Source organism: Mycetomoellerius zeteki, unplaced genomic scaffold, assembly GCF_001594055.1.
Source record: "Mycetomoellerius zeteki isolate Tzet28-1 unplaced genomic scaffold, Tzet1.0 scaffold8, whole genome shotgun sequence".
NCBI classification, from domain to species: domain Eukaryota; kingdom Metazoa; phylum Arthropoda; class Insecta; order Hymenoptera; family Formicidae; genus Mycetomoellerius; species Mycetomoellerius zeteki.
In genome coordinates this window covers 204,530-216,788 of record NW_017257830.1, presented here as the reverse complement: position 1 = coordinate 216,788, position 12,259 = coordinate 204,530, and the positions used below count along the sequence as shown (strand labels likewise).

The window sequence follows — 12,259 nt, the reverse complement described above, 5'->3', positions numbered from 1 at the left end:
TTCATGCCAAGAACGACAAAAAATTTTTCTTAAGATTTCAATTTCGAAATTTTTTGTCGTTCTTGGCATGAACTCCATCTCACAGACACGTATTAATGTGTATACTTTAATCCTGGAAAAAGGATTTTTGTGTGTGAATTTGTAAAAGAGGAAAAAAGTAATTATTATACAAAAATTATAATTTAATCGGTAATACAGACGGCTTTAGGATTCCCTTAAAGTATAATTCCTTTTCACTAATACTTTACATTACACGGTAAATTGCTTTTTCTCTATTATGCTTTTTCTCCGGTGAAGTGAAGTTCAGAGGCCTTGTTTTTAGCTGAACTTTTGCATCAGTTCATCTTTCTTTCTTTTCTCTCCAGGAGGAAACGAGAGGAAGAAAGATGAACTAGTACAAAAGTTCAGCTAAAAAGAACAGGCCTCATACCACAACTGTCTCGTACAATGGCAGCGTATTCGCGATTCAACTGTTCATACAGCGGAAGCATATAGTGGCGAAAAATAAAGTCGTATCGAAAAGGTTAATTATGCTGGTTGACACAATTTTGGTCTTAAGGGGATCCTAAAGCCGCCTGTATTACCGACTAAATCATAATTTTTGTATAACAAATACTTTTTTTCTCTTTCACAAATTCGAAAATCCTTTTCCAGGATTAAATTATACGCATTAGTAAGGTTTATGCTGAGAACGACCAAAAATTTCAAAATTGATATATTTTTTACCATTTCTTACTGTAACATGGCGTCTCAAGCTGTCAAATCGTGACAATATTTGTTTGATACGAAAGTTTTGCAATCTGTACTTACAAAATAGTGATCCACAAACACGTAGTTTGCACGAAAAATAACGTCGAGTTCTTAGAATTAGTCTTAGACGCTTTATCGCGACGAATTTGTTATACAAAAATTGACACGAATATGCGACTAAATGTATCATAGGTTGCGTGAGATATTAGTGTGGTAGTATATAAAGACATGTCAGTGCGCTGAAAAAACAGCGACATCTAGTGACTTTGTCGGAATTCGAGCTTCGCTTTAGGATCCCCTTAAAATAAATGAAGTTGTTTTTAATAGATTTTGGTGCCTGATTACAAATCTGGCTCAGAAAATGTCATATCAATCGTGTCAAGTTTTTGAGATATTCTAACCTAAAGGTGCAAAAAATGATATTTTTGAGCACTTTCAACGACTTAAAAAATGTTAGGTATTCGGGAGTCTTGTCCAGTGTCCGGTTGATATGTCAAACCGGATGTCATATGTCCGGTTTTTTGGTGATTGCGGATGGACAAAGTCAAGATGAACAGAATGAAAGTTAAATTGGTCAAAGCTGAACTACTTGCAGACATTAATTTTAACATGACATGTAATGAAATCGTAAATTATGTGAGATCTAAACCTAATATATTAAAAACAGTAGGAAGTACAGAGAAGTACAATTAATCAAATAATTTTATAGAGCTTATAGTAGACTATAATCCTAAGGTCATTATAATTACTTAATGTTTTAACAAATGTAAAATATATTTTAGTTTAATGTGTTGTTGAACACGTTAAGAATTATAACAATATTAAATGTTACATGTATCGAATATGTGTTAATTTTACTTTTTATAAACTACTGCTTTTAAAAATGAACTATATATAATTTATATTAAACATAATTATAATATTTATGTAACCAAATTCTGTTTTCTAAAACAGATTTTTCCCTCCGCTCCTTTTTTTTTGTAAATCGTATAGATAAATTGGACTTATTATCTCTGTCCGGTTTTGTCCGATTATATTTTGTTATCAATGACAAAGTGTCCGTTAATTTGACTTTTGGATCTGGCAACTCTACACCAGCGCCGTGTTAGGTTTCGATGAAAACTGCATTAGTGTAGTAATAGTGAATGTTGAAAAAAAAATTGTTAGACATTTTCTAACAATAAGTCGTTGAAAATGGCCAAAAACCTCATTTTTTGTACATTTAGATTAGAATATCTCAAAAACTTGACGTGATACGACATTTTCGTAGATTTGTAATCAGCGCATCAAAATCTATCAGAAACAACTTCATTTATTTTAAGGCCAAGAGAAGATTAAATTTTTGTCGATCAGTATTGTTGTGCACGTGATAGCTTCTGCTTAGAAGCTTCGCTAGGAAGATTATACATATGCGGACAGATTACGGCTTTTAGATTAAGCGTGCAGCACCGGCTATGACCGTTTAGGAAAACGATCTTTAATTGTAAAACTGTAACTCAAAATGCAAGCTCGTATAATGATTAAATACGGAGAAAAAGACTTATACGTCAGTCTTCCTATTAAATCTCTAATTAACAGAGTAAATTGGAGCAAATTGAAGTGAATCAACGTATAGGTCCTTGATCTAAAAAAATTCCACCCAATGTATCTTATCTCACATCTTATTCAACCTCGCATTAATTTAATTCTATTCGCGTCATTCGTCGTACAAAATGACAATTTATGGTAACACTGCAATCTGCTTGGCATCGTATAGATGCAATTCATCATTATGCGAGCTCGCGAGCAGGTTCCACTGTTAAATACACGCTATCCGGAGAAGTATTTCCCAAAAAGCGTTTCTCAAGCTATCCGTATAGAGCGTGAAGAAACACAGGTCGTGTAAAATCTTCAAATTTCAGAAATAAGGAGAGATGATTTTCCAAGACGGATTGGGAAACGCTGAACCGGAGATTCTTAATGAATACATCAAGCGGCTTATTAACCTACGCAACACGCACCCCGCGTCACTAACTCGCATGAATGAGCGATTCGTCGTCGTCGTAGAGTGCAGGCAACGATCTTAAAAAGACGTTTGATTACAGCGTCCACGATAAGAAGCACATGTCCCACAGACATAACCCCGCGGCGTACGTCGAGAGTTATGACGGACCGGCGATGGGATACGGCGAGCGCGAAAGGATCCCCGATGCCCACCAGAGCACGTCGCATCACGACTCGCGATATTCCGATCTGGCGTCGAAGTAAGTGGAGTCTCACTCATAAGGCCAATTCTCAACTATTCCGAGAGATGAATTCCCTTGCAATCACCAACATCGCCATGCATCTCAATCGAGACATAACGCTGAGAATGATACGTTATCAACGCGTTGCATCGTGATGACGTTATGTTCCTTTCGTTTTCTTCTCTCTCTTTCTCTTTCTCCCATGGTGGAAGGGATTGACATGGTGTGCTCAGTTTGGGCAAACCACGCCTCTTTTCCGAGTCGAGATATCATTTAGAGCTACTATAGCTCCTACTCACTCCAACGAGCGCATTAAAATAGGAGCTATGGTAGGAGCATACGCGCGAACAAACGTTGGTAGTCTGGATAGTACATGATAAAAAGAGACCGAACCTAAATGATGTGCGTACGACGAAGGCAACAACTAAGGTTGGCCAAACTGGGACTACGAACGGTCACCGAACAAGCGAGAGGGCAGAGAATTAGAGAGAGACTCTTGCGAACTGAGCACACCATGTAATCTTTTCACCACGCTCTCTCTCCCCTTCCTCCCTCCCTCCCTCTCTTCCTTCCTACCACTCCTTTCCTTTCTCCCTTTCTTTTCCCCTTTCTTTTACTATTTTCTTCTTTTTTCTTGTTTTAACTTTTAATATACATGATAGTTTTTGGCAGTTTTACTGTGCTTTACTACACATGATGGGTCTTTTGTATCCTGAATTAATTTTTATCACCTTTAAGGGAATGCTAGAGCGACAGCCAAACTTGATCGATGTTGATAAAACAGATTTTTAATTCCAAGTAAATATTATGTACATCAAGAATACATTAATTAAAAATTACATATATTAAGTAAAACGTTACGTACATTTCTTGCTCTGCTATATCTTATATATCGCGATTCATATCTTATATGAATGCGAGGTTACGCACATTCAAATCGTACTTCTCAAGCCATTTCTCTTGTAAGCTTCAAAATTTGAAGTTTTCTTGGTTTTCTTATAAATTATTCCAATAATAGAACAGTACTTTTTGTTTGGATATACTTGCATTCATTTATATATATGTGAAGGAAGAACCTACATGGTAACAGAAAACTAATTTACAATTTTTGGGGGATTTTCATACCGGTTTGTACTTTCCCAAAGGCATTTCATATTATGGAAAAGAGACGTTTTGACGACGAAATTTGTGTTGCATGCCATTTTATTATTATTTGCTTAATTGTGAGAATGTAACTTATCTTGTACTTATGAAAGTCCTAAAAATGGACGGAAACTACAGTTATCTTGGAATTTTATACGAAAAAAGTGTATATTTCGACAGCTGCCAGACCGTGTGTTTCTTGCCCGGAAAGAGGTTTCTCCTCTCCCACTTTACGTGTTTTTTACGACCATTTACTAACTGTCAAGAGAGGAAAGGACAGTTTTTGTCGATTTTTACAAATGTTTTAAAACGATCTCGTCATTTAGATTTATCCAAATTGCCTTTATTTACAAATGACATGCAACATAAATTAACGTGTCATTCCTAACTTCTGACGTCATGATTCCAACATGGCCGCGGCAACTACTCAGGAGCCTTAAATACTTTTGAATTTAATATTTATTACATTTTTTTAATACTATTTATAGCACAATTAAAAAATATACAGTGTCTCCGACGGGATCACTTTTCGTGAGCAGATAGAGGACTGAATTGAGTCGAAAAATCCTTTACCATTTTGCAATTTTCGCAATACTTCAGGAAATATTAATTAATTAAAGATCATCAAATCAGCACGCATTCGCACGGATTACTGCCAAACGATAGCCTGCGGAGACAGATTTTGAGCAGAGCCTACTACCAATTTTTTATTGCGCCCTGACGGAAAAATTTCTATGCCAAAGTATACCAAAAACTATTCCTAAATACGCGGTTTGGACCATGGAAGTAGTTGGGCGTAGAATTCTACTCCTATGTCACACAAAGTAAGCCGATTCATGCCTTTGTACACCAAACAACGCCAAACTGTGACAAACTACACCTAAGAAAGTACACCTAATTATGCCCAAAAGTACGCTTAACTACGCTAAAAACTACGCCAAATACACGAATGAAATACAGAAGTAGATTGGCGTAAAATTCTATTCCTGTGCCAAAGATTTATGCCTTCCTACGCGAAACTATACCCTAAGCATAGTTTCAGGTACATTTATATTGTATTGTTTAAAGTAACATGATGGTATCTTGAACTTATTTAGCATGAATGCTGTCATGATTGAATTAAAATTCCATCGTAGCATGAGTACTTTAATATTAAAGCCCAACTTTGAGGGCTCACTTCACATGCGAAATGCTGTTTATATACTTTCCCAGGTGATTCTTATTTACGAATTTTATTTATGCATCTCCGCCATGGCCCTCTGTCGGCGGAGATGTATAATGCTCACGGATGAATAAGAGTAATTCCGCGTAAAATGGCGTAGAATGGCGTACTTTGTTACAAACGGAAAAATTAAAACGTAAATATTGTACTTTGGCATAGTTTGGCATAGAAACACGTACCTCAGGAAACAATTTTTTCATGCAACCGCGTAGCTTGGCGTAAATAGGCGTAATAAAATAAGCATACTTTGAATTCATTATATTGCAAATAATAATTATGCCTATTGTTGTACTCTTCAAATTAGTCACTTGGCTAAGCAGCGAAGAGACAAAAATTGGGCAATTCCCAACCAAACAGTAGGGAGACACTCATCCTCGGTCTCACATAGAACATAATTTCAACATTTTCCAACTATTGTCAATACATCTCAGTGTTCCGATCGGTGTTCCCTTTCTTGCGCATGCGCATTGATGCGGCAAAAAAGACAGTGGCGTTAGCCGTTAGTGGTGTAGTGTGATGGGCGCAAGTCTTTTTTTTAATTTTCCTGTTCTTTTATATTTAATATTACATATTTCAATTAGAATTTCATATAGACTTCATCTAACCAATATGTTTTAATGTAATGTCAATCCTATAAATATAACTGATATTTTCTTTTTTCAGAGCAAATTATATATTATTTTTTATTATACGTACTTTTTTAATATTTTATGGAAGCCAAAGAGAGAGATTTTATTCAATAAGCAATTAACTAAATGTATATTGTATTATCTTACAATTAGTTCTAAATAATATGAATTATTGATTATGTTTTTTATTTGAATTCTATTTATGTTCCTCATTTAATTATATTTTATTATTAAACAGATATAATAAAGTTATTTGTAGTTATTTTGTTCATATTTTATGAGATATTACATTTATACTACATTTTTTGTTAATTGAAAAATGTATCTTTATTTTACGAATACTGGTAAGGTTTTTGGCAGTTTTCCATTTATGTGCCGAAAGGCGAACAGTAAATGTAGAGATAGCGTGCACATGCGTGTATCACTAGAGATAAGGACCTCATGGTTCGTCATTCCCATAGTATTTAATGACTCCAAATCCTCTTTTGTGTGCGTGCGTGCGTGCGTGGCATACATTAGCGCAAGATATAATACTACCGTGTCTCCCATTATGTATTGAGCGCGTATAGAGGTGTTTTTCGTTCATATTTCAAAAATGGTTTTATTATAAACATGCTTATATTGTACATCGTTGTTTTCAGCGTAAATACTGTTTAATTTTCATCATAAAAATTTGAGTTTTTAAAAATTAATGATGAGAGAGTATACAATGAATAAATTTAAAAAGTTTTAATTTTAATTAAGTATTCTTGAAATCATTAAACTTTTATTTAAAATTTTTTTTTTCTATAACAATAAAAATAATTTTCTGTCTCTCATAGTTTCGATGATATTCACCCTGAAAATAAATCGATTTTTTTTACAAGAGAGGTTTTTACGCTCTTGACGTACGATTCAATACGTATAAAGAAAACGTATCTCATATTTCTATATTTTAACAAAGTTTATTAAAATCGAAGAGGAACACTTGATTGCGTTCCCTTGTAAATACAATATATTTAACTGTACTAAAAAATCTTAAATATAAAAATCGGCTATGAATTTCGACTCTCTCCCCGCCCCTTCCCCTGTCTCTCTCTCCCCGCCCCTTCCCCTGTCTCTTTCCCCTCTCTCCATCTTTCCCTTCTCTCCTCCCCCCCTCTTTCTCTCTCTTTCTCTCATTGTCATCTTGTTATCTCATCGGTCATCTTATTTCTTTACAGTTTCACTCTATCGTGGCGAAATCACAAACATACCGCCCCTTCAAAAACAGAACCTTACAGTAAAGTCTTTAGCCTATCACTAGAGTCACAGTAAGTCCCTAACGGTGCCGATAAGCGTAAAGCTAGCTTCCTGTGAAACGTAACAAGCTTGTTTGAATATATATCGATACTTTATATCTGGCGATCAATGTGATCTCGATCTATTTTTCTCGCCCGGCACGAGCAGGGTTCCCACTCATCGAGTGATTTCATATGTTATTTATGTAGGCCTAGATTTTTGGATGGCCGACGTCGTTCTCGCTGTGGGTTTCAGAAGAGCGGATCTCGTCGTACTCAACTGGAGACGACCATCCGCGGCTCTCTGGTACCCGAGAACGCGGAACGATGGCGCCGGCCGTTTCGGTTCCTTTTACGACTTCATGCGCGATTTCTGCGATTTTGACTGTTGATTATTAAGCACCATTTTAATGCATTTTATGCAATCCCAATGGTTACGATTTTTCTCCCGGTTCTTTCCAGGTGAGTGGGAACCTTGCGGGGGGCTCGGCCTCTCGCGTCTCTTGATACGCCTCTGCACGTAAGTCGCAAAGACTATTGTTTACACAAAATGTTTCTGCGTTTCTCCTCCTGCATTCGTGCTCGTTTGATCTGTTTCTTTTCTCTTTCTTTCTCTTATGTTTCTTTTTTTCAATTGATGATGTCATGATAGCTTTTGCAAGAGAATTAGACTTTTCGCAATGAAATGATCTGAAACAGGATCCGAATGATCGTTCAATTTTCTCCCCACCCGTGGAGGCTCGTTCTCTTGTTGTTGGCCAAAATTAAACGTTTTCAATAAAAGCGATTATTAGATGAACTTCCATCTCGAACAATGTCTCTTTCGTGATATTAATTTTACTTAAAGATACCTTGCAAATTGTCATGGAAAAGCATGTCCATCTCAACAAGAATATACTTTGCAATTGTCGGGATGTTTCAGTCGGATTACAATATTACTTTCATTTCGCTTGAGCGGCTGCTGTATATTAGTTCGCTAAAGCATTTTACTGTGGCAAGGACATGATAGATCAGAGTTTAGCTTTTTCACGGCCAAACCAGCAAGTGTCCGAAGCTAACGAGTGGCGAATGGCTAAACGGAATCAATAAAATGCTAGGAAATGCAAAACGCTATAAACTCGTGACCGAACTTGAGCAACCAAGCATTATTGAAATGCTATATACTGTTCTTACAGAAATTGAAATGCTGTATACTATTCTTACAGAAATTGGGATTTTCCCAACGGTGGTCCGCCAAGATATCAACCAGCTGCCGGGACTCCGCCTCCTTTAAGCACTGAATACGAACGACCGCCACCCTATTACTATCCTGGGCCTGTGTAAGTATTAATTTTTCCTCTGCATATAAACGGTATTTGATCGAAAGCCACCTGTCTCTTTCTAAGCGACGAAACATCGAGCTTGGGCCATTCTTTTCAGATAAGCAACTGTTTGCTTCTCAAAAATTATCTTCACCATAAATTTCGAGAGGAAAAAAGAGACTCTGTCTGTTTCAGGGATAGAAATTAGGAAACAAGTGCCGTGGCATGCACAAAAGCAGCGTTGAACAGTGTGGCGACGCACAGCCTCACGCGCAGCTACAAGCGAACGTTCAAGAATAGAGAGAAATCTGGATGTAAAAGGGACTACGTATAACATACTTCACGTTTGTTCCTGAGCGTGCCACGGATTGTGCGAACACCAAGACCAAGTTTAATACAAACTAAAATAGGCCAATCTGGCCAATGATCCTTTCGCGGCGTTCCCTCCTTTTGTGGAATACAGATAATCGACGTAAATGTGACGCAAATTCCACTTTTCGTTTAAGCATCACTCAAGAATTAATACTCATGTGTTTCCGTACCGCGAAAGGAACACCGTTTTCGATTAAATGCGGACTTTAAGAAATGCGAAGTCTCGCCGTTTCTCAATCTTTCAACGTAAAGACAAACGTAAAGGCAACGCCCGGATATACATATGTACAGCGTGGCTCACTCGACATCCGTTTTCGTCTATCGAGTATGGATATTGAGATATTTGTATATGTCTTACGTCTTCGATCAGTAAGAATAACATATATGTAGAACAAAGATCGATCGAACACGAGATGGAGTCAAAAGAGAATAGAATTAGATGATGAAACGAATTCCCTTTCGTTTAACGATACGTAAAGACTGTACGTGCGTGAAGAACTACGATCTATCGAATTGTCTAGCACAAATTATTAATGCTGCCAATGTAGCGCACTATTTTCCATATGAAAAACCTCCTCTATCTTGACACCAGACTGCTGATCCAGCACTTTGAGCCACCAAACAAACGCCATATGAAAAATGCCAAATGATACACATACGATTTACGCGCATATATTCGAAGGCACGCATCGTTATTACACTACAAGTGTAGCGTGGTTCATCATTTTGGATCTCGTTCGTCTCTATAGTTGAGGAGGGCAGAATACTAGTATTAAATTCTTGTATTCTCCGCCAAATGCTGATTTCTATCTCGTGGCGGAGGGAGAAAAACAAAAAGAGGATTTTCGAGCGGCGCAACCGCTCCATTATAAATACTCTGTGTACATTTTTTAGTAGTTGTTTTCTTATATACTCTATCTTATTGTGCAACATTCTATCGATATAAACCAAGATGATTCTTACGTCGCGTAGATCGGCACCCATATGTTCGTTTAATCGGATCTACGCGCTGTATGGATTTTTCAATGTACGTATTATTACAACATCCGTTATCCCTCCCTCATTCGGATACAAGAATTTTGTCCGACATGCAAATATAAATGTTTCTGGTTCATTCATATTGAACTATGTAACGAATCTAAGGATCTATATGGTGCACTACCATTATCAGTATCGTGAACCAATCAAGGATTAGTTGAATTGTACAGTTTTGTTTTCATTTAATTGATAATATATCCACGGTTGCTACATTTTTGGTTTTTGTCTAGAAACTTCATCTTTTTAAACAAATTTCCAGCAGACGGAAAAATTCTCCGGCTAACCGCTCTAAATTTTGAGAAATATTTTTTTTAAAGTAGTGCATATAAATGATGACGACATATCATAAATCTTGCAGCGTTTTCCCTTGGGACGCACTGGATGTAACCTTACACCGCACCAGTTGTAGTGTAAGCACTGTACTGCACTGGAGTAGTGCATACCATGGTGTGCACTATTTTATTGCTAAAATCCTGCTCCCGATTAATTTTCAAATTTTAAATGTCACACTGGCTCTACACCATCCCTTTGAGACGGTGTAGCGAAATCCCATTTCGTGCATAAAATTTACATTACATCGTAGCCACGGAAAAGGTGGTACACCTAATAAATTCGTTTACCACCAGCCATGGAAATACGCTACACTATCTGGGTGCTGCACTAGTGCAGCCAAGGGAAAACGGTATTATACACAAGTGACATGAGGGAGATCAATCAACTTACCATTTTTCATGCCACGCGTATGCACGTCGATTTTCCTCTGGTTTCAGAAAGAAATCTCCAAGAAAGCCAAATCTGATGTCTTTTTTGTTTAAAGGAAACACTACAAGAAAGTAAATCTTGATAATAAAAAACAATCTTGATAATGATAATCAATCTCCGGCAGAACACTACGAAACTTACAAGGGAACTTCTCGAGGTGTAAAATTCTAATTTTAATGAAACTTTATGTACTTATAGCTTACATAAAGGGATGAATTTATAAAATATCAGTTGCGACCAAAAAATGATTTGAAAGGGTGAAATTACCCCTTATGTGTAAAGCGGTTTTCAGCTTTTTCCATTATATCTCGAAAACTATTCGAAATATCAAAAAATGTTTTACACAAAAGTTTTACAACAAAATTAGTTGTATTTATTCGCGTTAATAATATTTTTCAAAAATAATTGTTTTTCAAAATACATAAATAAGAAAATGTTCAACACCCACCATTGAAATTGAGACCCAAGTTTTCTTTTCTATTCCATTTACGTATATTACTCACATTATGTAGAAAAATCAAAAAAGTAAAAGAAATTACGAAAAAATATCATTTAAATCTATAGCACTAAAAATTCATTTTTACGTAAAAATGAAAATAAGAAGTACGACCTCCAATGGCTTTGATCTTGACAAATGATATCCAGGACATGATCCTGAACAATATTCAAAAGGTTTTAGCGGTCGGTCGGACATCTTCCGTAATGTTAATGCCAGCGGTACTATAACTTCCAAGCCTCATAACTCGAAAAGTACTTTATGAAAAATAACTTTATTGTAGTGTTTTGAAAAGTTCTTGACACTAGATATTAGATTCTGGAATCAAAAGTAGGGTGTTTCATTTTAAAAAATCAATGTGACATTGACCTAACCTTGGCGATGCCATCCAAGGTCAAACTGATAAGATCAGTAAATGGATATCTTTTTGAACCCTACAACTTTTGTCTGAAACACTTTTCTGTAAAACTTATATTTTCCGAGATATTCAGGCATCCCTACCTTTTTGATAGTATTTTGAAAAGCTCTCGAGGTAAGCTAAGAAAATGTAATGAAAAATAGGGGGTTCCATTAAAAAAATTGACGTGACCTTGGCATGGTCTTGGCGACGTCACTCAAGGTCAAATCAGTGTACCTTCTTATGTCCCCCTCCGAACCATACAACTTTTATTTGAAACATTTTTCCGTATCTACCATAATTTTCGAGAAATCTTAATGCATTATTTAAAATGGAACACCCGTGTATATACGAGGGTCGTCTGAAAAGTTTTGAGCCTAACATAGAAACAAGTAATTTTTCGGTCAAATTCAATTTTATTTTTCCACGTAGTCTCCTTTTAAGTCGATACATTTTTTCCAGCGATGCTCCCACCCCTTTAATCCATTCAAATAATACTGAGCGTCTTGCTTTGCAAAATAGGCGTTTACGGATGCGATGACCTCGTTCGATGAAAATTTCTGTCCTCCGAGCCAAACTTTGAGCCTAGGAAACAAAAAAAAGTCGCTGGGGGCCAGATCTGGTGAATATGGTGGATGGTCAATTAATTCGAACCGCAATTCGTG

General features: G+C 36.5%; 1 protein-coding gene across 4 annotated transcripts in view; it reads left to right on the top strand.

Moving 5' to 3' along the window:
- The window catches only part of LOC108729849 (prominin-like protein), a 57,741-nt gene extending 47,476 nt beyond the window's left edge, over window positions 1-10,265 (top strand). For 3 of the 4 annotated variants that reach the window (XM_018459185.1, XM_018459182.1, XM_018459183.1), the window contains 3 exons: window positions 2,835-2,993; window positions 8,434-8,547; window positions 8,725-10,265. In XM_018459185.1, the coding sequence (XP_018314687.1) occupies window positions 2,835-2,993; window positions 8,434-8,547; window positions 8,725-8,737 (286 nt within the window). In that variant the 3' untranslated portion in view covers window positions 8,738-10,265. Of the gene's footprint in view, window positions 1-2,834; window positions 2,998-8,433; window positions 8,548-8,724 lie in introns of those variants that run through there. The other variant, XM_018459186.1, reaches the window with a different exon arrangement.
- The last annotated feature ends 1,994 nt before the right edge of the window (window positions 10,266-12,259 follow it).